Source organism: Jatropha curcas, chromosome 10 (assembly GCF_041381405.1).
Source record: "Jatropha curcas cultivar XTBG-Jc1 chromosome 10, XTBG_Jcur_1.0, whole genome shotgun sequence".
NCBI classification, from domain to species: Eukaryota; Viridiplantae; Streptophyta; class Magnoliopsida; order Malpighiales; family Euphorbiaceae; genus Jatropha; species Jatropha curcas.
This window is the reverse complement of record NC_143160.1, coordinates 782,060-805,484: the sequence shown is the minus strand read 5'-3', so window position 1 is coordinate 805,484 and position 23,425 is coordinate 782,060. Positions and strand designations below refer to the sequence as shown.

Below are 23,425 nucleotides of genomic sequence, written 5' to 3'. Positions count from 1 at the left end.
AATGAAGTTTCTTCAAGTATCAGTACTAAATGAATATGTACTTGGGGGAACAGGCACTTCAACCACCCCTTCAAGCATCTGTGCGGCTCTCCTCATGGTTGGTCTAAAAGATGGTCTTGAAGAAACCAAATGGCAATCTTCCCGTTCTCGATCAAACTGCGCATTGCACCTTCCCGTTTCAGGGAAAATTTATATTATAGCAAACGACTGGTCATAATGTTCAGTGAAAGAGAAAACGTTGAAAAAAAAGATCGGAAAAAGTTTGTGTTTTTTTTTTTTTTTTTTTTTTTTGAAATTAAAAGTTCGTGCGTAACGAAAGAAAATAATAAAAGATACCATTACTATTTTTCTTTATTTGAGAAGAATAAGAGAAATAAGGGGGAAAAAACAGAAGAAAAATACGTTATTTTTTTTAAAGGATTTTCTTTCCGAATTAGGAGAAAAACGGAAAAAATGTGAACTGTAATATTTTCTTTTCCACTCAGAAAACAATGATCTGTTCAAAAGTTTTAAAGCGTTCGCTCTTTTAGTCAGCAAACGACATTTATTACAGCGCAGTCGTACGGCATTTATTCACGTTTTATTACCTATAAGAAATTCTCCTTGCGAGTTACAATAGGAAAAACCTAAAGAAAGTATGTTGGTGTTGAAATTAAGTAACTGAGAAGAAACAAGAAAGTGATGATAAACTGATTTTATCTCCATTATAACTCATAGAATACCTGTAAATACAGTTCAACTTTGCATCCTCCAAAATTTACTTCGAAAACAAAAACTTGGGGAAAAATTAAATAAACTACAGATCCATAGAGTGTAATTCTTTCTATCTATTAAAAAGTGGAACTGCAAAATTTGAAAAGAGAGTTGAGATTCTCTTTCTTCTAGAGATCTCTCCATGAAAATTGTTGAGGTTACTTGTTCTGAGTAGGATTTGAAAGGCTTGGTGGCGCTGTCCTCAGACTTGTCTCCAAACCTTTCTGAGGATTTTTAATGGCTCTGCTTAAATTGCTCACGTTCGATGAAAATGAAGAGACAGATGGTAGCAGTCTCCTTGGTAGATTCCTGTCTCCTGGATGGATCGTTCTCTCATGATGGAAAGACAGTAGAGAAGACATGAGAATGTGAAAAATAATCAAGGCAAATAGAACAACTGAAACTCTACTGGTTCTCATGTTATTCTATAGGAAAACAGATCAAACAACAGAAGAGGCCTTGAAGGGAGGACATATATGGTGATATCTTTCAACGAAAGGTGGTAGCACATGCGTTTTACAGGCAAATCTGTCTATATCTTTTCAAGAAAGGTTGTAGCACCTATATTCGAGTTTGGTACTTAAAACACTCCTATCTCTAACCAGGCATCAAGTGTTTTTAAGCTACTTAAGCAGAACCACAGATAAATAACCAAGATAATGGACAGAGACTTTACTGTGATCTAAATTCTTCTTTAGTTTAAAGGAGTAGAAACACAATTTGACTGGTCTCTTTCCTGGTAATATTTTCTTTGGGAGATATATTATGGGGATCTTATTCCTTATTTTTATGAGTATTTTTGTTATGTACCTTTTGTTCTTTAATGGGTTAGAACTTGGAAGCAGCTGCTCATGTGATCCTGAATTGAGTATTATATTTCTCTGGTTTCTGTACAGTCCCTTCAAATATTAAACCTAATATCTCATGTGATAACTGATAAGTCACATGAGACCAAATCAGTAATCCATTTTCTGTCCTGCCTTGTTTATTAAATAACTAAATAGTTACGCATTTCTATTAGATGACAAATACAGCTAAAGTTCGCTAAGCAAACCTGCTTTCCACAGCATAAATCAGCCCATATTCTTTCCAGGAAAATGCCAGTTTCTATTCCAATTCTTATCATGTGCTACTTTGTCTTGGGTTCTATCAGAATTGATCCCTATTAGGCTATTACTGCATCTTCTAGCCTTAACTTGATTCACCTAAACCTGGACTCGATGACAATTTTCCTCATGTCTATACAATAACAATTTACATTTTGCCTTCACTAAATCTAGCTGGCTTGTCAGCCAGTCTTGACCAATCTCTTTTGGATTCGTAAATTCTAATTCAAAATTCCCTTCATAGTCACTTCTTTCCTAAATATCATAGATGGATATAACATAGGACATGGATTTAGAACATAAAAGATATGGTAAACCTTAGGTATCTAAATGCCCAAGCTCTATCAGCATTGTTTGAAGCATTATGGAAAACATATCCATTTAATTATGTGAGTCAGTACCACTGCTTAGTCACTTCAGAATACCTTATTCAGCATCATTCGAATTACTTTATGCATACAAATTTCAACCTCAACTCTTTAGGCAGAAGAAAAATAATCATAGAGGCTAGAGAAGAAAATTGTATTGCAAGATCTGGTCAAAGAGCTGGGTTTGAACAACATTAAGATGGTCTCATCATCTTGGACACCAAAGTGCGTGCATATTGAAGATTCTGCGTTTATAAGTAACAATGTTTCTCCCAAAGTACTATTGAAGAAAATGTACTGACTCTTAGACTCCTCTAATGAAGCATCACCATAAAGTTTAGGCATAAAGGCTGAATTATGGATCTAAATGATGCGCAACTTGGATGATTTGGGAAATATAGTTTCAGCATGACCGGAAGGCAGAAATTGTTTAGAGGAGGCAAAACATCAAAGGATAAAAAACTTTCTATTAATGACATTCTACCTCTAGTCTTTGTTCCCCCAATTCCAGAAAATAATTTAGCAATTGTAAAAACGCATCTCAAGTAAAATAATCATCAGATGTTGCAGGATCTGAAAGTGTCTGGTTTCTGTCACTATTTCCAGAATGCAAGAAATTTATTACTACAGTTCGCTAAAACAGATTCAACCTTCACAACATAGTCTATCACCCAAAAAATTTCATCGATTTTCCTTCAATGAATAATTAGATCATACAGTGCAGAATTTACACGGTTTATCTCTCAAGTAGAATATAAGTACATCATTCAGTTTTCTCATTACATAATACTGAAGCATTAGCAGTCACATATTTTTCACTTTTCTCAGTATCTGAAAATACTGAATCATTTGCCTTCCAAATAATACTACTAAAACCAAACAGTCGAGCAAAACAAGAAATCAGCTGCTCATGAACTACTTCATCAGAAGGAAGAACAGTACCTGTCTCCCTTCTCAAAGATGTAACTTCTTTATCCACAATCCCACAAGGTACAATATGCTTAAAATAGTTTAAATCGGGATCAATGTTAAATGCCAATCCGTGAGAGGTGATCCCAGATGATATACGAACTCCAATTGCACCGATCTTTCTGTCTCCAACCCAAACACCTGTCTCACCCTTTTGTCCAGCACAAGCTTTCAAACCATATAGTGATGCCAGTTCAATCATAGTCAATTCAAGTTTTTCCACATAATTTCGAGCACCAAGTCCAATATCTCGAAGCGCAATAATTGGGTATAGAACAGCCTGATGAGGACCGTGATATGTGATGTCTCCTCCTCTTTGTGTATAGTGAAGTTCTGCTCCTATCTTCTGAAGTTGAGATGTGGGAATCAATAGATTGTGATCAGTCCGCCGTTTGCCAAGGGTATATGTAGGTGGATGTTGAAGGGACAAGAGTGTATCAGGAATTTTATGAGCTTTTCTATCAGAGACCAGTTTTTCCTGCAGTTTAAGTGCCTCCAAGTAGTTGACTGTTCCCAGTTTCCAGACCTGAAGACTTCTCAAAGATCTCATTCCCTGTCAACCATGAAACAATTAATTTATTTTCTTGTTTCATTATCACATGGCACCATTTCTAATTATTGTGTGATCACATGGTATCCTTTGTCCAATGTTGACTAAGTCTGTTTATGATTGTCTTATTTCGATTTTATAAAAACAAAATTAGGAGAGAAAAAGAATCGCAATGTAAATATTCAAATCCAAAATTCAAGCATGCTTAACAATAAGAGTTCTTTATCAAACAGTATACACTCTATTTTTTATCAACTAGTTCAGTACAAAAATGCATATTTTTTAAGTGTTTATATATAGACACAACTTATTTCAATTCAGCTCAAACATATATATAAAAAACTGTAATATCATACAAGAATAGAAAAAGATCACAATTATGATATTGATTTAATAGTTAAAGGCTTATAAATTAATTATTTAATAGTTTAAATGGTTCCACTTTAATCTGATAAAATGATAAGTTTTCATCTTATGATCCTTTCACCCTTTCCCGCTTTCTTAACCATATATATATTAAAAAAAATAAACAGATGAGAAATGACGATTCTGAGACGGACCCATGTGTAATTTCAGAACGTAATTTAAAGACAACTGAGAGTGATAAAAAAAAAAAAAAAAAAAAAAAAAAAAAAAAAAAAAAACAGATAATAAGATAGATAGGAGGAAGCTTACAATCACGAAATTGAATATCTGGGATTTCGAAAGCGACAAGCATAGATCACCGCGTTTGGATCTTATCCAAGGGCGGAAAGCCGTTCATGAGGCCTAATATACAATTCCAGATGAGAGAAATCAGGTTTGCTAAACTCAATGCACAGGATTTTATTGAGGGAGGGAGGAGAAAAGGTGGCTCTGTTTCGAAAGAGAGGGGCGGCCAGAAATAGTCTGAAGCTGATGAGAGAGACTGATCGACTGAGAAGGATGAGAAGGGAGGGGTGAGTGTTTTTAGTTTATTTAAACGGTGAGTTGGTTGTTGTCCGGACGACAGCGATCCACATCAAACAACTACAAGGAAAAAAAAAAAAAAAAAAAACACAAATTACCGACACGTTTGACATTTCCTTCTCTTTCTTGTTTTACATAAACCATTACGAAACGGAAGCGTGAATTTTTTTTATTTTTTTCTCAATTTTGAAAAATACGATTTACTCGAACAAGAACAGTGAAATCGATTTACTAGAACAAGAACAGTATAAGAAGTAGATTTACTAGAAACAGAACAGTTAAAAATGTAGAGAGTATGAAATCTCCGGTTCGAGTTCTATGTACTAAAACAACAATCCTCAAATGAATATTATTCAAAGAAGGGTCACACAGCTGTACAACCCACGAGCAAATTTCTGATTTCTATCGCCCATTTAGCATTTTTGCCCAAATAACTGAGCTTTATTCTTAGATTAAATATATAACTTTGACAAAATCAGGCAGGTTTCACATCCTCCATAAGCAATACCATAATCCTTGAACGAGACAGATAAAACTGAAAATGATATTTCAGAAAGTAATAAATAAAATATTCCCCACTATTCAACCGGTACAACATAAAGAAACGAAAGTATACATAATCTACACTTTAAGGGAAAACTCAATTCAACTATTATATACAAGCTAAAAAATATATATTTTGGTATTTGAAATACAACAAACTCAAGAAGAACAAGAAAGCATGCAAACACCAGGCCGATAAGCCCAGGCTGGTGGCAGGCGAGCATATTTTTCCATCCCCGGTTGCTCATCATATGGCCGTTCTATTAATTTAAGCAACCTCCTCACTTCCCCAAAATCACCTTGTTCAGCTGCATCAATAGCAGTCTGGCATAAATAGTTTCGAAGAATGTACTTGGGATTTACAGAGTCCATTTGTGCCTTCCTTTGCTCATCGGAAATGCCACTAGCAGCCAGCTGCAAAAAGCATAAAGGGATTGTATAAAAATATTTTTGAAATGAAATCATGCAAAATGTGAAACACAACCTCCTTCAACTGTTTCAGGGGGAGAAAAATTTAGGGACGTACAAAGACTTTTAACTGTTCCTAAACAGTGAACCTTGATCTATAGTTGGTATGCTAAACTAATAACTATTTGTCAAACAAGAATGACATAGCAATCCATATATAACAGTGTCTTCACAAGAAATCCTTCAAAAAGAAGTTTTTATCTTTTTGCTCAAAGTACATATAATGTGCAAGGTTAAAAATAAGATATGAATCACAGTCAATATGGAAAAATGCGAGAGAGTGAACATTTTGATGCTCAATGTAAAAAATAGATGAATGCATATCCAAGGTACAGACATACGGACTCATATTGTACCTCCTGCACATAGGATTGCACCCAGTTGATCCATGCCTCTTTCCTCTCCTTGCCAATATCTAACAGAACAGCCTTTAGGGGAACTAACATCTCATCTTCTGGAATGTTTGGATCTGCTTTGATATTGGAAAGTAACCGGAAGAAATTTGTGTAATCAACTTTATCCACAGCCATATTATTGAGAAGTTTACCAATCAGCTGTTTATTGTATTTAGGAAGACCAAGTTTTCTGGTCATTATAGCTTGATACTCATCCATGAATTTAGTTCCATATCTGTACAATTAAAGGAGAAGACTTGTAAATAACTGCCATTATGAGTAAATCTCCATTGATGAAAATTCACAAGTACCTTTCCATGGCATAGTTTGCCTCCTGATCATTAATCAACTGGGCAGCTGTTAAAGAAGCTGTGAATTGTGCAATATTCCACAAGCCAATGTCAGGCTGATTTGCAAAACAGTATCTTCTACCAGGAAGATCTGTTGTATTTGGAGTGTAACTTGGATCAAAAGCATCCAAAAAGCCAAAGGGACCATAGTCAATAGTGAGGCCCAGTATGCTCATATTGTCTGTGTTCAGGACACCGTGAGTAAAACCAACCCCTTGCCAGCTTGCAACCAAGGAAGCTGTTCGTTCGGCAACCTCCACCATCCAAGCTGAAATATTCCACAACACAGCAAAAAGGCAAGGTAATCAATACTTCTCACATTAACTGGGAAAAGTATACATGAAAAAAATAAACACTTGAGGAGATAAGAAGAGAGAGGAGGAAAACCAAACTAGTTGCAAACACAAAGCTGATAAATGAAAATGGAACAAATCAGTGTCATATAAGGTGACCGTTGAGGTCATGTTTGTCAATAGCAAAATGCAAGCATAAGACATGGAATTGTCCTCATACCATGCTTCTGCCTTTAGATAATTAGTCATTTAATCAAATCCAATAAGAAAATATAATGCAAATTGCCCAACCAGCTCTCATCCCATTGTACAGTCATGGACTAGACACTTCATTGGTAAGACAATTTTCTTTTATGTTTTTCAGAACTTGAAAGTTACCAGCATATTTGTTGGAGGTTAGATCCACAACTGAATGGTCTTCATCGCCTGTGCTAAAAGATAAGCTCTCACTTTTGTTCATATTCTCAATATGAGGAAAATGATGTCTAATTGCATAGTCTGCTAAAGCACGAACGATGTCAAGGTCCTCATTCCCTCTAGAAGCATGTATTTGGTAGGAACCAAACCGAAGAAATGATTGAGCAACTCTGCAAACAATTGCACCGGGTTCTTCCTTTGGATTGCCACTAAAAAAAAAAAAAAGATAAGAACCTGCAGTCAGCATTCACTAGAAAGAATCTTTGAATTATATGAAGTAATAGATCAAATGATTAATTTCATAAATAGGATTTCAATGACTTCCTAATACAATGTTTTATTATCCATTTCCAATTCTTACTTGCCTGTCAATTCAAAATATTTGTAGAATGACTGTTTTCTTTGAAGAAAATAATATATATTCCAACTATAATATCTCACAATGCTTCTGTGAGGTAAAATTTATTCTGAAATACTATGGAAAATCAGACCTCTTATGTATAAAACAAAAGAGAGAGATTATCTTCCAAAATCAGACAACCTTGCATTAGAGAAACACAAGGTAGCACAAAGGAAGCAGATATGCTGTGAACTGCAAAAAAAAATATCAATCATGATTGAGGTGCTGTTAACATACTCGTAAAACATGTCTCTAGTGACATATTTTCCAGTTGTAACAAGACAAAGTGCACGAGTTGTTGGGATTCCTAAATGGTGCATTGCTTCGCTGCATAGGAATTCCCGAATGCTACTTCGCAGCACTGCAAGGCCATCTGCAAAACGGCTGTATGGAGTTTTTCCAGCACCTTTAAGCTGCAGTTCCCACCTTTCAGACTTCAAATTCAGAATCTCTCCGAGTGTTATAGCTCGACCATCACCCAGCTGACCAGCCCACATGCCGAACTGATGTCCTCCGTAGCACTGAGCATAGGGCAACCTGCCAGAGAAAAGGTCGATAAAGATGAAAGAATCAACTGTGAGAAAGATTAAAAAAAAAAAAAAAAAAAAAAAAAAGAAAACTGAAATGAATAGAAGAAAATAGATAAGCAAGAGCTCAGTGATTATTCTAGGCAGTCACAACGAATTGAAGTGAGAACATGCAACACTTACGCTCCAGCCAATGGAGAAGACCCAGAAAATATAAGGGGGAAGTCCGGTCTTTCAAATCTGCAATCCCATCATGCAAGTTGGCAGTTAGTCCCGCTAATACCAAACACCACATGCACCGTATGTAAAAAATAAAAATAAAAAAGCCAGAAAACAGTAACCAACATTAGTGAAGTTTTAAAAGACGTGAAATGGGTAAAGGGTAGCTCATCATTCTCAATAGATATCTCCACATGAACCTATATCCACAGTTTCAGAAACGCAAAGGCACTCAACCGACCAAGAATCATAAGATAAGGTAAAACTCACTCTTTAGGATCCAAATCAAGGAATTCAGCTACTGATTCCGACCATGCAATAAGCTGAGGATTCTCTACTTCCACTGATGGGGAAACTTTTGTATAACAAGCATGCAAGACCTGGAAACATAGAACATAAAGTCTGAATTACTCCTGAATGACCGAGATTATAAACAATTGGAAGAGAACTAATTTTTAAAAAAAAATCCTCTTACAAACCCTACAGCGAAAATCAAACATTATTTCATGACATTGATTAATTTCGATATGTGCATATTAAATATTGCAACTATAAAAATTTCAAAGTCCAACGTTTAAACCTTAGGATTAATATGAAAAATAAAATAACTACTAATTAAAAATTATTGAGCAAGTATCCAACAAGCAAGTACACTGCATATTCAAATAGGCAAATAGCATAAATCAAAAAAAAAAAAAAAAAAAAAAAAAAAAAAAAAAAAAAGCAACATAAACTGAAACAAAAATCAAGAGAACAAAACAAGAGGGAAATACCTGACGTGGAATCGTATCGGTTCTTGAATCACCGGGCAATTCTCTAATAAAAGAATGGTCCCAATTCAGATCTTCAAGCGTCAATTTAACCTTATTAGCATTACTATTGTTATTATTACAAATTTTATCATCGGCGCCTAGACTCTGATTCTTCAAATCATTCGCCAAGGAGTCTATAGACACGGTGGCTTCCGGCGAGGAAGTATCCATGGGAACGCTACCGCTAGAAGAGCTAGTGCGGACTCTGCATGTGAGGGAAGGTTGTTTGGGGAGAGGACAGAGTTGAGATTGGAAGAAAGCAGAAGGGTAAAACCCGAATCGGAGAGAGCGAGAAGAGGTGTGGTAATAGGTGGGTAGAGTGCAGAGGAGAGGGCGGAGTGAGGACTTTGTAGAGAAATGAGAAAGCAGCATGTTTTACTTTATTTGGTTTGACTGATAATATAAGGAAAAAGCCGGTGGGTTTTCTTTGTTTTAAATTTGCGTTTGGGAAATGTGAACATCGCGAAATTAAAACGACGACAGTTTTGTTATATACGGTGATGATTACATGGCCAGCTAAAAGTCCTGTCTGCCGTGGTTTAATTGTAGCAGTTGATCAAACGGATTTATATCCTCCAATCCATATAGCGGTGGCCGAATGGTGGTGGTCCAACCCTGCAATTTTATTTTTTTAAAAAAAATAATTAAAGTTGAAAAATCAAAAAAAAAGTTTTGTTGAGCGGAGAAAAATCAAAATTGGTTTAGAGGTAGTGTTTGACTTAAATGGCTAGTGATGTAAAATTGAATTTTAGTTAGAATTTATTTAAAAATAAATTTTTATATTTGGTACGTTATGTATTTTAGAATCACAATTTAATTAAGTTGCATATAATTGAAGTTTGGTGGTATAATTTATAATTAAAATTCATTTATTTCATCTTTTAAACTACCAAAAATATAAAAAAATACAGTAATAATTTGCAACTCAGTTGAAAAAATTTTGTGCTAAAGAATTTACAATAATTAATAAATATAAAAAAAACTCTCCTTTAAAAAAAAGTATAAAAGAATTCATTTGCCTTATAATATAGGAATAACATATAAATAGTATCATTGAGAACAAATTTAACATTTTCATCTGAATTTATACCATCGCTAAAATTTGAATTTATAAATGAATTTTATAAAATTTATTTGTTTCAAATAAAGGGTAATTGTGTAAAATAAGCTAAACATTAAAGTTATATTTTTATTAAGCTTTTATTTCTTATTCAGATAGATATTGTACTCTCATATAATACGAAATTCCTAATTAAAGTGCTTTAAGGATAATTAATCTTAATATTTTTTTTTATTTAGAGTTAACAAGACGCAAAAGAAAGGGAGATGAAAGCGTACGGTTACCATAACGAGCATCGTGTGGCAATTGCGTGTATATATCTGATTACGCCTCTTTTTGATAATACTAACGTTTTATGTAGCACCGTTTACACTCCGTTTGGATGGGGTGAGGGAAGGATAGTTAAAGGGAGGGTAAGAAAGGGAAAGAATAAGAAGAGTTATAATAAAATTATATTGATATTTGAAAAGGGTTAAATTAATGGAAAGGTACAGAGATGAATAAATAATTAAATATAGTGCAAAAATACTAAATTACTTATCTCTCCTTCATTACATTCTAATTGGGCGCCTCAAACTAGCCCTAAAAGCGGCACAATTTTAATTTACATAAATAAAAATATTAGCGAAATCAGAAGGTTTTTAAGTTTTGGGCTTTGACTTTGTTTAGTTACGGCTTCGGATATACATTTCTTTTCCAAATTCCAACACCTCAAACCGACACCGTTTCTCTGGTTTTTTGCCGGAACTCAAACACAACTATTAACTTGAAAAAATGAAGCGCGATAAAAGACATTTCAAGTCCGTGTCCGTGTTCCCTCTCTCGTGCAACCCTCACTCATCTTGCCCCGTGCTCGATCAAATCCCTTCTACTCGATTTACACCTTAATTCCTCAATTAATTGACGAATTTCTATCAAAATTTCTCTCTAAACCAAAGTTATCACTATAAATTCCAAGTAGTGCTCTCTAGATCTGTCAGAAACACAATTATCACGTACATCAAATCGCTTCCAATGGCACAAAAGTAAATGAGAAATTGCAGTTATTAGGGACTATATTGGTGAGCTAAAGCAACGAATACTTCGATGGTATGGGCCTTTTGAGTGCTGCAGAGAGCTCAAAGTAGTGTTTCTGGAGGGGCTTCAGCGACAAATTCTGCTTTGAGCCGTGTCGGTTCGTTTAAGTTTGAATTTCGAAGGATTTTTTAATGCAAATTTTCGGTTTTTAACTGCCGTCAGGTGTTAGCAGCTCGTGAAACCATTCATATTTGCAGTGGTTCATTGAGGTTTTTTAAAGCGTCTTCAGGGTTTGGAGAAAGCTTCCATGTAATTTCAGGCCGTTGATAATAGCGGTGCGTTTGTGGTAGTTTTTAGATTTGTGTAAATTTTGGTGGTTTTTGACAGATTTTAGGCTTTAATTTTGCTGTGGGGTGCAGTACCCTTTTGGTTGATGTTTAAAGCTTCGTAGAAGTTGACAAGATTGTGAAGCTTGATTTGAAATTTTTTTCAGTTCAAATGGGAAATTTTTGACCGATAATTTGTTTTCTTTTTGTCAGGTGTTTGTTGCTTCAGTTTTTTGAAGAACTTGGTTCTTTTTTATGTTATTTTTGCTGAGTCCTTTCCTAGTCGTTGTAAGAGTTAAACGGCTTTGGTTTTGAAGAGTTGCAATGGACTATGAACTCTCTGATAGCAGTGGTGAGTTAATTCAAATATTTTGTTTTCCTTAATGAAATTTGCCCAGTGTTTTTGGGACTTAATTATAGTTTACCGAGTTCTACTTCCATCTTCCAAAGTATAGAGAAGAAACTAGGATGTTTTATCCTTCTAATCTGGACTCATAATTCAATATTGTGAATTATGCACTTTGAGATACCGAGGTCATTGTCTAGCTTTTCTATCTCGAAGAGAACTTCTGGAGGTTTAATAAATGGGTTGAATTTTTGTTTGAGAAAACTCTATGCATTACTTTTTGGGTAATGTATTGATAGGCTTGGAGATATGGTGAGAGGATTGCAATAATCTGTGAGATGGCAATATCCTAACGTTTTCTTCTGCATGCATAGTAGATGAAATTATTTTTAGACCCTGCAGGATGTTGAGGATGTGTAAATTTTATTGCTTATGCATTATGGAAAATGGGAAATAGGCTGCCACTGCCTTCAGCTTAACCAGTTAACTATGGGATGCATTAAATGCAGTTTGTAGTTTCAAATCTTACTAACCACTGCCTAACAGCTGTTAAAGAGCTACGCACTTTCATGTATTTGATGGTGTTGTCTATTGAAAGAATTATATGGCTAGTTACAATATTTATTATCAAATCCCAGCTGTCTCTGGTTTCGAAGAACAAGTTACAGCATTTATGGACTCACTTTGTGTATATGTATAATGGATGTTGAAGGGTGTTGCTCAGTGCTGCATCAAAATCTTAAACTATTTGATTGTATTCTTTTAAGTTGTTTTAGTTCTTTGTATTGTATATTTATTATTTTGTTTCTTGGAGCATTTCCATGGACAGGGACTTTTACCTTCATTTATCATTTACAATGCTGTGTCCCTCATCATTTTAATGGCAGGAACAGATGATGACCTTCCACCACCACATCGAAATAGATTCCCAAGTGGGGTACGACCTGCTGGGAATGGAAGATCAACAGTTGTTGGTTCTACTCCATTACCTAGGATGCATAGTGATATGGAAACTCAAATACACAACATTGAACAAGAAGCTTACACTTCAGTACTACGGGCGTTTAAAGCACAATCTGATGCTATCACTTGGGTATCTGCTCGCATACTTATCCAATGTATTAAATTTCACTGTCTATAACTGACTGTTAAGTAAATTTGAATGTGCTTTGTGATTTTCTTTTTCCAGGAAAAGGAGAGTTTAATTACAGAACTCAGAAAAGAGCTAAGGGTATCAGATGAGGAGCACCGGGAGCTCCTATCCAGAGTTAATGCTGATGACATCATCCGCAGGATAAGGTCTAATTACCTCATGGCATGTTCTGCCAAGCTTCTTTTTTCCAAAATCTAACAACTTCTAGTCAGTTTTGTTCTTTAATGGGACAATGTAATAATTTATGTTGCTAGGGAATGGAGAAAGACAAATGCGATCCAACCCAGCATGCCGAGCACAGCCCAGCCTGCTCATGATCCCACACCTAGCCCTACTGTTTCAGCATCACACAAGAAACAAAAAACATCACAGTCAGTTGCTTCATTGTCCATGGGTGCGCCCTCTCCTGCATTGCCGTCTGTGCAACCATCTTCATCAGCCATGAGACGAGGTCCTCCACCAGGACCTAAGAGCAAGAAGCCCAAAGCAGTAAGTTGAATAGCTTTGCACTGTGAGGAAACTGATTAATTGGTTTATATTTCCTGTTTTATTTTTCATAGTTTCTGGATAATGTGGTACATTTTCTGCTGCATCTTCAATGAAGTCGATGCAGTATCCTTCTGCAGGTTTGACTGGAAGAGCTCAAGCTAATAATCGGAGTTCTTCTGGTGCATTCGCCACCAGTGAACCCGCAGAGGCTACCAGTTATGACCCTTTGATTGGAAGAAAAGTTTGGACGCGTTGGCCTGAAGATAACCACTTCTATGAGGCTGTTATAACTGATTATAATCCAGTTGAGGTACATTTTTGGCTTCATGCGGTAATCCAGTGATTCTTATGGTTCAACATGACCAGTTTTCTTGTATTTACAGGGGAGGCATGCTTTGGTGTATGATATTAATACAGCAAATGAAACTTGGGAATGGGTTAATCTCAAAGAGGTAAAATTGTTGCCACGTTCCTATTGATTAATAATTTTACATGGTTATTTTACTTTTATTTCTTATATAAACTTAATATGTAATTGCTAAATGTTGCCAGTTGTTTGTAAAATATAAAAGGCAGGAGTTAGTAGCCTTAGATATCATCTATATCTTGTAAGTGAAGTGAGAATGCAACAAAATTGATTTCTGCTCATCTGTGATTGACCACTTCTGCTTAATTAATTAATGTAATAAATGGTGACTGGCATCTCACGAGATGCAAAGCTTTAATTCAAAGGGCACAAACCTACAACATTACCGTTACAAGTGGCATGTTTTGACCAATTAAACTATAGGCCCCTATATCCTTGAAATGAAACTCCATGCGAACTCATTTTTTTGAAGGAATGAGGCTGTGAACCAGTGAATCTGTGATTTTGGAAATGATTGACACTTTAAATTTCATGTTGAATTTTGCTTCAGCTCTGATATGATGCATGTTTTTGGGATTCTCTATTTATTATTATAATGTGGCAACGTAATTCATGATGGAACTTTCCATGTGGATTAAGTTTGCTCAGCATAATAGTTGCTTCACTTTTTAGAATCACTGGCTATTGTATTGGGACATTTCATTTCGAATTAGCAGTCTTGTATCTGCTTCTCCTCCCCTCTGTCACATACATTCATTGCTAGTACTACTAGCGGATCTAGAAATATTTTTTTCCAGCGTCAATATATAATTTTTTGAAAAAAGAGGGTTCAAAAACATAAATAAGTTGAATTTTATAGATTAATTTAGATAAATATATATATATATATTAAAAAATTCTAAAAAAAAAGAGGGGTCAATTGACCCCTCTTTTTACAATGTGGATCTGCCACTGGCTAGTAGTTGCAATAAAGATTAGAATCAGTAGCACATGTTCTCACTACCCTTTCATTCTCGCATGCAATTAGCCATCAATTTTTTTCCCCAGTTACATTTCATCTTGAAGATGCATCCTCATGGAAAAAAGATCTCTACTCAGTTGATTTGTGTGCTTGTTAATTGGCAGATATCTCCAGAAGATCTTAGGTGGGAGGGAGAGGACCCAGGAATTTTTCGCAGAGGCAGCCGCCCTGGACCAGGCCGTGGCAATAAGAAACCCATGGCTCGTGGTGGAGCACTTGCTGGTGGTGGAAGAGGTAGAGGTACAATGAAGGGGCATTCTAGAAAAGATTTCCCATTATCGCAAAATGGTATTGGAAAAAAGGCGATGGGGGATATTGAGATACTTCACACTGATAGTCTAATCAAGGAGGTAAAACTGGACCACTGCTTAAAACTGCAAATTAATAGCCTTTTTACCTAATTTTTGTGATTTTAAACAGGTGGAAAAGGTTTTTGGTTCTAGCCATCCAGATCCAATGGAAATTGAAAAGGCCAAGAAAGTGCTAAAAGTAAGAACGAACCAAATACCTTGTATCGATGTGCATGTTTCCACTGCAGGATTTTTATATTTTCTATGATGCAGGAACATGAGCAAGCCCTTGTCGATGCAATCGCAAAGCTCGAAGATGCATCTGATGGTGAAAGTGGTAATAACTAATTGCACATAACCATGCTTATATTATACAGTGTTCTCTAAAGACACACTGCCCTTGTATTGTATTATCAAATTGTTGTTTTTGGATCTCCAACGTTAACCTGTAATAGTCAGCGTACTATTTATCATTTTACTAGTGTTGTTTCATCTGAGTGCTAGAGAGGTGGGTCAATGGTTATACGGAAGCTTGCCAACACATCTAGTTGTTTTCTTTTTTAAAAAAAGTTTTGCCTCTTCATCCTTAATAAGAAGAAATCCAGTTTAAGCATCAGTGAGATGGAATAGATGACGGTGCAAATCCTGCATCCACTATAATGGATTTGTTCAGCAATGGGTTTGTGTTTTCTTCTTTTTTTAATTTTCTTTTGGCAAAAAAACAGATGGAGAACATACGTTTTCTCATGGACGATCAATGGACCAAGATCGGGGATGGAGAAAACGGCCATATGATGAGATAGGTGGTGAAGGTAGAGTAATTGAAAGTTCAGATGGCAACAAAATGGCAAGAGATGGTAGAGGTGGGTCTATTGAACTTGGCGATGACATATAAATCATTTGTTTTATTGCTGAATGCAGATGACTTTTGTTGTATCATAGAACTAATTTAATGACCAGCCAAGCTTTTGGCTTTTAGCCTATTCGTTGGCATAGAACCAAGTTCATTTTCATTGTAATTTTTATTTCATTGAATGTTGAAAATGCTTTATGTAAATTATCTTCAGAATGACCTTATGAGTAAAGATTTTTTATAACTCTCCCCTCTTAAAAAAATTTCCGCAACAATATTTTCATTTTCAACGTGATGGCACCAGGCTTTATATAAACCATCAATCACACCCTGCGATTTAACAAAAGATAAAATCAGCACATGCAAATCATACACACAATACTCTGACCACAGGAGGCAATCTGAACCATCAAAATTCAGAGACTGCCAGAAACTAACTGCTATAAAGATGCAATAAACGTGAGGATAAGGTTTGCCATTTGATCATCATAAGCTGGACCTTCCATTTGGAAGTGGCCTGCTCCTTCAATTAGATGTGTTTCGACACGGCCTGAAGCAGAACTCAGCTTGTTCTGTAACTGCTTAACACTGGTAAACCCGTCCCGGGTTCCCATTACAAAGAGTTTCGGTTTTGGAGACTGTAAGATGGCTTTATGATGTCGCCCGAAAAGGACTGAAGCCATCATGCCAAAAGGGTATCCCAGACTAACATATCCAACCACCTCCTTTATCTCATCTACTGCAGAACCTGCGATCGGCGCACCTGTACAACAATGAATATGTCATATTTAACCATAATTAGTGACCTTCACTGTCCAGAATCTTGCAATCTAAGTTCATATAAAAGTTAAACTCTTGTGCATCGAGACAGTGAAACTAGCATTCATTATTGTCATATAAATTAAAGAAGTTGCTAGGAACAATTCGATATGCACCCCAAACTCCCCATGAGAAGGAAAAAGAAAATTACGACTTGAATGGACAGGCATAGTGCAATGAATAAATGCAGCTGGCAATATAACTTTCTACTTTTATGGTTTTGTTTATCCATGTTAAAGCTATCAAAGGTTTATATCTTCTTTTTATCACACTATATATATTATTTGGTCAGGTTACTATGTTTAGTTATCATTTTCCAAACTTTTTTCATTGCATCATTAACTTTCCCTTTTGAGGGGAAAAGAAGAACAGAAAATTTTTTAATCAAAGCAGAACAGGAACGCATGCAGCTGATATTCTACAAAAGGAAGTATATAGTAAATGTCCAAATGATGCATTTAAAAAGGGAAAAACAGCCAAACAACAATATGCTACTCAAGAATCCCACAACCAAGTATTAAACATTTTTCTTCACTAAAACTACCCACTATCAAATTCAGCTGAACTTATCACCTAAAATCCAGCAAAAATATCTATACGAAAACAAGTAAAACACATGAAGCAGAGAGAATAATTAGCATAGCCGTGAAAAATCCCCAAACAGTATGTTTATCCAAGCATAAAAAATCATCAAAACTAGCTGCTTGATAAGTTAAAAGGAAAATATATCAGTCTAACTTCACCAATCCGCAAAAAGCTCAGAAATATCTAATTCCAACAAAGCTAAAAGAAAATTTAATCACTAATGAGCAATTTTAGTAAACTGAGATATGTTGAGAAGCAGTTTCTTTCCTTATATAATGTAAAACGAGCCTAATGATTGCAGCAGATTCACAAACGCATACCAATTTCATAGATCTAATGAATCATCCATTGAAACTAATCAAACAGGCATTTGTAATCATTACCCACAACTCACTACAAATCCAAGTGAAAATAATCGCACATCATCCACTAATCAAATGAATACAATTAAAAATTAATGAAAACAACACATACCTGCCGAGGAACCCACCAACAAAATCCTGTCCGTAGAAAGATTGTCACAAACCCATTTGCAGACAGCGATTACATCTTTGATTTCTGAAAAACCAGTTAGAGAAGGTCTTCCTGTAGACCTTCCGGCACCTCTCATGTCAAAGGTCACAGCCCTATAACCTTTCTCAGCTAACCCAATTGCTATGCCTTTCAAAAGAGCTTGACAACCACCTAAGATTGAAAATGGATGGACAAGAACAATCACCAAATTGTCTTTGATCTCATCTTCTTTCGGCTTGAAAACCCTTGTCCGGAGCTTCACTCCATCACTGGTCTCTACTGTGGTGGACTCAACTGTACAGTTTGACATCTTTCGAAGATAGCTCAAAAATGGCTATTGGGTGGAGGAGAGAGATTGATTACCTCATACCTCGTTGGACAAAACAAGGAGCAGTTGTAAAGACTGCGGTCATAAAGAGAAAGTTGTTTGTTAGCCAAATTTTTGGTGAGCTTAGGCATTGGTTTACTGTTTTTTTTTTTTTAATCATTAACAAAAATTATAAGATAAAGTGCCATTTTTTATATAAAGAAATTTTAAAATATCAATTTAAATTTTTTAAAAATTGATCATTTGAGGTCTGTAGCAAACATAGGAAGAAAATAATTTCCAATACACAAAAAAGATTAAAGAAAGAAAAAGACAATGCTGATTAGTGCACAGAGTTCATAAATTTAGGGTGTCAGTCCTTAATTATGTAAACAGTCTGTGTCCTAAGTTACTCCTTAAAGAGGGTAAGGTAGTTTTTCTTATACATATTGCAGTCAAGAATTAATCAAAGTCTCATTAATTATTTCCAACCAACCACCAGAGCAGGAAATTCATCCACAGGTCCAAAAGTCATTAATCAAGCCTGCAGAACACTCGAGCTTTCCCAATTGGTAGAATAAAAAGAATCTAAGCCCATTCTGCTTCGATCTCAAGCCCAAAATTCTTCCTTCCTCTGCTGAAGCACTGGACAGGCCCACAATACCTGCTGCAAGAGGTAGGAAAATCTACACCCCTTTTAAGAGCAGAAGGATGCCATAAGTTTTTTTCACACAAAGTGCAACAAACAAAAAAATCTTAGCTTATCATTCATGTTATCCCTACAGATGCTGTGTATATGCAATGACTACCACAAACATTCTTCTACAAGTTCACAGTACATTCTCAACTTCCCTTTTTCCTAATCTCCTCTTTAACTTTCTAATGAATAGTGACATTTTAACATATAAGCAAGGCAAAAAATTAAAATTAGAAAAAAAAAAAATCAGCAGTAATATACATCATACAACAATCCACATCACCTCCTTGACCTCTTCTTGGCCCTCCCACCACCCTCAGAACAACCATTATCTCTCCTCCTTTTCCCTGACTCTACCGTACTCTCTGCCTGCTTCTTTGGTGGCCTTCCGAGGTTTCTCTTTCCTCTTCCACTCTCTTCTCTTGCACCTCTTCCTCTGGAACTCCTTGTAATTCGTTCTATGATTGGCTCTCTATTCCTTCCTTTTCTTCCTTTTTCCTCCTTTCCTTTCACATTTTTACTCTCTTCCTCAGAGGAGTCATCACCATCATTGTCATCACCGTCGTCGTCATCATCCTCCTCAGTTACTTCACTCGGTGAATTTTGCTTCATTCTTTTCAAGAAGCTTGCTGCTCCTTGTCTCTTCCTCGTGGTACTCCCTTTTCTTTCCACCTTCATTTCCAAAGCATCATGTGAACTAAGCTCATTGCCGCCATATTGATGCTTTATCTCTCCATTTTTGTTGCTTGTATTAGAGACCTTATGATTGGACGACACCGTCCTATCTTTTGTCCTTTTCTTCTTTATGCTTTTATCCTCAATCTTAACAAGTGAAGCTTCATTCTTCTTGGCACTTGACTTTGGTTTTTCTTCAATCACTCTTTCTTTCTTACTATCAACTTTTTTAGTAGCATTTTCAGACAATGATTTGGCCTTGCCGCAAACAACAATGGTAGAAGAAGATCTGTTGGGTTTTGAAAGGGAAACCGGTTTAGGTTGTTGTTTGGGTTCAGGTATAACAGGTTTAAATGGTTTAACGATGATGGGTTGAGGTTCTGGTTTCCGAAGCTTCTCAGTCATTTCCTTCCAGACTATAGCTCGAAGTTCACAAGCAGCAAGATTTTCTGGTGAATTTTTTCTGAAGAAAATGATTGCATTATTGAATAAAAGGAGAAGATCTCTGAAGAACTTTTGAATGCACGAAGAGTAGACCCTTTTATCAAGCCTAAGTTGAATCGTCTGGAGATCCATGTGTTGCCGGATCAACTTTCTGTACCGTTCGGATTCCTGCAAAATAATTGCCATTAATGATTAAAGACATTTGGCTCTTAATTGGAACTCCATTAAAACACTTAAAATTTTAAGTTTTCGGTGCTTTCTCCCAATTCACGTTCTACGCACAGATGATTTTGTTTTGGGGCTATTTGATCGCACCAATGGTTTGCCATTACCACCAATAAAATGTTTGTTAGGTTACCAGGATTCTGTCATAGTTTGGAGCTAAGTTTACATTTTAGTTCAAAATAATTAACATACGACAAAACTAAATTATATATACATAATACATATGGTTTAAATTAGAATAATCTATACTTTTGTAGGCATATAAAATAAAATTTAAAATATTCTGATCTATTTATAAATAATATTTAATTATACATCATTAACTGTTTTTACAGATTTATCCAATTCCGGTTCAATTCATACGTTCATTTGTATAACAAATAAACAACACCAACATTCTACTTCCAATCACCTAATGCCACGTGCTCATGTTCTACAGTCTATAAAGAGTGGTAGAGATCGTCAACGTGCCAATATTAAAACAACTACTACATCCACTGCCACGTCAACCGTACCACAATGTTCATATTTTAATTTTTTGACGGTCCAAAAATGTCCCTTACTACTTTATCAGGCAATATTCTTTCAAACATGCACCAATAATAATTTTTCCTAGGTAATGACTGCCATACTCTCTCACTTTTTCAGTGCTCTGAGGACTAGGAAAATCCCGTAAATTCGGCATAATTTTTCTAAAATATTTTCTTTACTCATAAAATAGAAGACATGGATATGAAAATTAGAAAAAAAAAATTTAATTATGAGCACTAAGTATTAGTTCATAGCTCTTAATTATTTTTCCCATGAAATATTATGGCTTTGCATTAAAAAATTTTTTTAAGGTATATCTTAGAGAGTTACCTTTAACCGTACGCGAAATTATCACGTAGTTTTCAACAAAACTGTTACATGGACCCCACAGAAACTAGATGCACTTCATCCACGCCGTTAATTTCTCAGAGAACTACGTCAACGCTTCGCAGCTCAATAGCTAACGCATATCGCAGAAGGCTTAAATGACCAACGGAGTAGCACTTCGATTCGAACCGAATTACCAACATACCCACCCTGCATAGTAGGACTTTGCCAATTTGCTAGCCTAAATATTTTTTAGGAATTGGTGTTGCCCGTCAATTGGGAGTGATTATTATGGTCTTTTTAAAATTATATTTTTAAAAAAACATTCCATTAAAAAGCAGATAAAAGTACCTGGCTTCGAAGCCGCCGCTCGAACACAGAGCCAAGCCGATGAGACCGAATTATCCCAATAAGCTTAACCAACGACTCTGATTTGACGGCGGGCGTCTGCTTCGTGGCGGGAGAAACCTCATCACCTCCCTCGGGCTCCTCCCCGCTGCTACTACCAACCCCCAAAACGTTTCCACTGCCACTACCACTCCTACGACGCCGTGTCTTAGTCTTCAGCGACAAACTAGCTGAGCTTTGCACGTCACTATTTTGCTTATCTTTCTCTTCCCGCTTAGACTCCCCGAACGATTCGACCAGCTCATTTGACTCGCCGAGCCCACCCGTGGTCCGACTCATTTTAATTTCAGTTTCCTTTTTATCTAGTGGTGGTTTATCGTCATCATCGACCTCCTCTAACTTACCGTTGCGGGACCAATACTTCGGGTCGGATCCGTCACGAACCCGATCATTTTCATTTTTTATTTCCGGTTCGGTTTTTATACCCGGTTCTCCATTTACGATGTCGTTTTGCTCTCTCACCGCTGATGTATCAGCTTTTTGTTGACCCGTAGAATTGGACTCGTTGAACGATCGGTTGTCGCGCTCCTCACTGGAGTCGTCACCGGCGGCGGATTCACCGGTAACCTTCTCAGGAGAAGGTTTTTTCTCTGTCGCCAGATCTGTCTCCACGTTCAAGCTGCGTTCTCTTTCCTCCTCTAATCTCTTGACCTTCAATTCGAGGGACCTGCAAAGACAAAAGGACGTTGAGCGTAAAAATTCTCAGATCTCAACAAAAACCCGACCATCTAGAATCGGATCTTCAACAATAAGCGCGAAATTTACACGATCGAGACATCACGTCGATGGACCTCACGTCGAAGCTCCTCCACCCGAATCTTACGGAGTTCATCTACCATGGGAACGAGACTGGCAGATGTATCATTTTGAGGCATGAAACGCTGTTTAAGGTCGTTGAACTTATCCCTACAGAGTTGCGAAGTGAGAGAACAGAGTGTAGATGTTCGGTTCTGTACTTCCATGGCGATGGAGTCCCAGCTGTCGGTGCCGTGGCGGTTCACGGCGCAGGCCAATAATAGCTCCTCTAACGTACCCCAAGGTTGCGCGCTGGTTTGGTGTTCCTTGGCCATGAATCTCTTTCATGTCATCATTATGTTTTGTGTATTAGTTCATTTCTGTTTTTTTTTTTTTTTTTTTTTTTTTTTGAAAATTAGGGTTTTTGCTCTTTTGATTGATTGGGGTCTTTCTCTTATATATTCTGCAACTCGTTTGATAGACGATGATGGATTTTTACCTTTTATGTTTTTTAATTTCTCATCTTCATTTCTGTGGCGTATGTATCAATCTATATATATAGCTCTGTTTTTCCTCTTTGTCTTTCTGTATTCGCGGGTATGGGTTTGGATTTTTTCGGCTTTCATGAGTTTTGGGCTTTTTGATTGATTTTGAAGCTGATAAATGGTTTTTGGGTTTTTCTTTCTTTCCCCCTAATTTCCTGCGTACGATAAAATGAGAACTTACATAAATGCCCTTCACATAAATATTTACAGGTGTTTGCCATTTCTGGTTTGATTTAATCAAACGGTTGAAAATGGTCGCAGTCATTTCACAGGCACATGAAATTTCCTTCATCTGCCATTGCTCTGAGCCTCTGACCAAAATAATCCATCATCATTTGAAAGTGAGACAGATGAACTCTTATATGGCGTTATTTCACTTGGCTTTTACAATTTACATGGTGATTGAGATAATGGATTGTTCTTCTTTTTTTTCTTTTTTGGTTAATTTCATTTACATGAAAGTGACTTGGTGTAATAAAAAGTTACTCTGTTTATGACCTAAATCATCTTTTTTTTTTTTTTTTATTTCGAACTCAAATCTTACGTTTTAATTAATTTGAGAGATAATTTTAAT

At 36.1% G+C, this 23,425-nt stretch overlaps 5 protein-coding genes across 7 annotated transcripts; 1 reads left to right on the top strand and 4 right to left on the bottom strand.

Moving 5' to 3' along the window:
• Positions 1-2,892: 2,892 nt before the first annotated feature.
• Positions 2,893-4,724, bottom strand: LIP2 (lipoyltransferase 2). Its single transcript, XM_089726761.1, has 2 exons — positions 4,422-4,724; positions 2,893-3,749 (listed from the first exon to the last, which is right to left on the bottom strand). Exon 2 carries the CDS (start codon positions 3,744-3,746, stop codon positions 2,991-2,993), a length of 756 nt encoding a protein of 251 aa, XP_089582887.1. The 5' UTR covers positions 3,747-3,749; positions 4,422-4,724; the 3' UTR covers positions 2,893-2,990.
• A 493-nt stretch (positions 4,725-5,217) lies between these two features.
• On the bottom strand, positions 5,218-9,577 carry LOC149492884 (selenoprotein O). The gene is made up of 8 exons (XM_089726760.1): positions 9,080-9,577; positions 8,577-8,686; positions 8,271-8,327; positions 7,798-8,097; positions 7,122-7,369; positions 6,412-6,718; positions 6,062-6,335; positions 5,218-5,651 (listed from the first exon to the last, which is right to left on the bottom strand). Exons 1-8 carry the CDS (start codon positions 9,488-9,490, stop codon positions 5,397-5,399), a joined length of 1,962 nt encoding a protein of 653 aa, XP_089582886.1. The 5' UTR covers positions 9,491-9,577; the 3' UTR covers positions 5,218-5,396.
• A 1,317-nt stretch (positions 9,578-10,894) lies between these two features.
• On the top strand, positions 10,895-16,284 carry EML3 (Emsy N Terminus (ENT)/ plant Tudor-like domains-containing protein). Of its 3 annotated transcripts, none has more exons than XM_089726587.1 (11): positions 10,895-11,530; positions 11,735-11,873; positions 12,761-12,960; positions 13,057-13,166; positions 13,275-13,509; positions 13,625-13,819; positions 13,893-13,961; positions 15,002-15,247; positions 15,318-15,386; positions 15,461-15,524; positions 15,913-16,284. In XM_089726587.1, exons 2-11 carry the CDS (start codon positions 11,846-11,848, stop codon positions 16,080-16,082), a joined length of 1,386 nt encoding a protein of 461 aa, XP_089582713.1. In that variant the 5' UTR covers positions 10,895-11,530; positions 11,735-11,845; the 3' UTR covers positions 16,083-16,284. The 3 variants fall into 3 exon arrangements, with proteins under 3 accessions (XP_089582713.1, XP_012087437.1, XP_012087435.1); XM_012232047.4 differs by having other exon boundaries at positions 12,755-12,960; positions 13,634-13,819; XM_012232045.4 differs by having other exon boundaries at positions 10,896-11,530; positions 12,755-12,960.
• A 10-nt stretch (positions 16,285-16,294) lies between these two features.
• On the bottom strand, positions 16,295-18,383 carry LOC105646229 (uncharacterized). The gene is made up of 2 exons (XM_012232044.4): positions 17,919-18,383; positions 16,295-16,803 (listed from the first exon to the last, which is right to left on the bottom strand). Exons 1-2 carry the CDS (start codon positions 18,265-18,267, stop codon positions 16,481-16,483), a joined length of 672 nt encoding a protein of 223 aa, XP_012087434.1. The 5' UTR covers positions 18,268-18,383; the 3' UTR covers positions 16,295-16,480.
• A 618-nt stretch (positions 18,384-19,001) lies between these two features.
• Positions 19,002-22,938, bottom strand: LOC105646228 (uncharacterized). Its single transcript, XM_012232043.4, has 3 exons — positions 22,337-22,938; positions 21,515-22,238; positions 19,002-20,248 (listed from the first exon to the last, which is right to left on the bottom strand). Exons 1-3 carry the CDS (start codon positions 22,639-22,641, stop codon positions 19,241-19,243), a joined length of 2,037 nt encoding a protein of 678 aa, XP_012087433.1. The 5' UTR covers positions 22,642-22,938; the 3' UTR covers positions 19,002-19,240.
• Positions 22,939-23,425: the final 487 nt, after the last annotated feature.